The following is a 527-nucleotide window of genomic DNA, read 5'->3' on the forward strand; positions in this document are numbered from 1 at the left end:
ATTTACAAAGCATTTCAAATGTATGAAACCTCAGTTAATCACAATAAAAAAAAGAATGCTTATTTTATTAACTCATTGTTTATTCATAAGCTCTTTTATCATCCTCTTCAGGAATATCAAATTGTGAAGAAATCAGCTCGTTCCCTGAGCACTGTTCAAGTGGAATCTCCATGGCGACTGGCACAGCCTTCCATAATCTCCAACATCGTCCTGATGAAAGGACAGGGCAAGGTGAGGGAGGCCCTGCACCCATGACAATACATGCTGTCACCATGAGGATTCACATATATAGCATTTTGGATAAAAAAACTGCTTTGATCTTGTTGGTTTTTATTTATTTTGGGGTTATTCACTCTCTGATTCATATTGTAATGAAAGGGATATAGAAGTGGGCAATGAAACCTCTATATCTGTATACCAGATACATCACCACCTGCGCTATTGTAAATTTAGGCTCATAGTGATGTGTCCTTGAATGTGTCTAGGGTCTCGGCTTCAGCATTGTCGGTGGGCAGGATTCAGCCCGG

The 527-nt window shown here is 39.7% G+C and overlaps 1 protein-coding gene across 1 annotated transcript in view; it reads left to right on the plus strand.

Annotated features, from left to right (window-relative positions):
* The window catches only part of pdzd2 (PDZ domain containing 2), an 86,390-nt gene that overhangs the window by 63,022 nt on the left and 22,841 nt on the right, over positions 1-527 (plus strand). The window contains exons 8-9 of the mRNA XM_016294376.1: positions 112-231; positions 486-526. Of these exons, the coding sequence (XP_016149862.1) occupies positions 112-231; positions 486-526 (161 nt within the window). The remainder of the gene's footprint in view (positions 1-111; positions 232-485; position 527) is intronic.

The sequence above is a fragment of the Sinocyclocheilus grahami genome, unplaced genomic scaffold, assembly GCF_001515645.1.
Source record: "Sinocyclocheilus grahami isolate Dianchi unplaced genomic scaffold, SAMN03320097.WGS_v1.1 scaffold317.1, whole genome shotgun sequence".
Classification (NCBI taxonomy): Eukaryota; Metazoa; Chordata; class Actinopteri; order Cypriniformes; family Cyprinidae; genus Sinocyclocheilus; species Sinocyclocheilus grahami.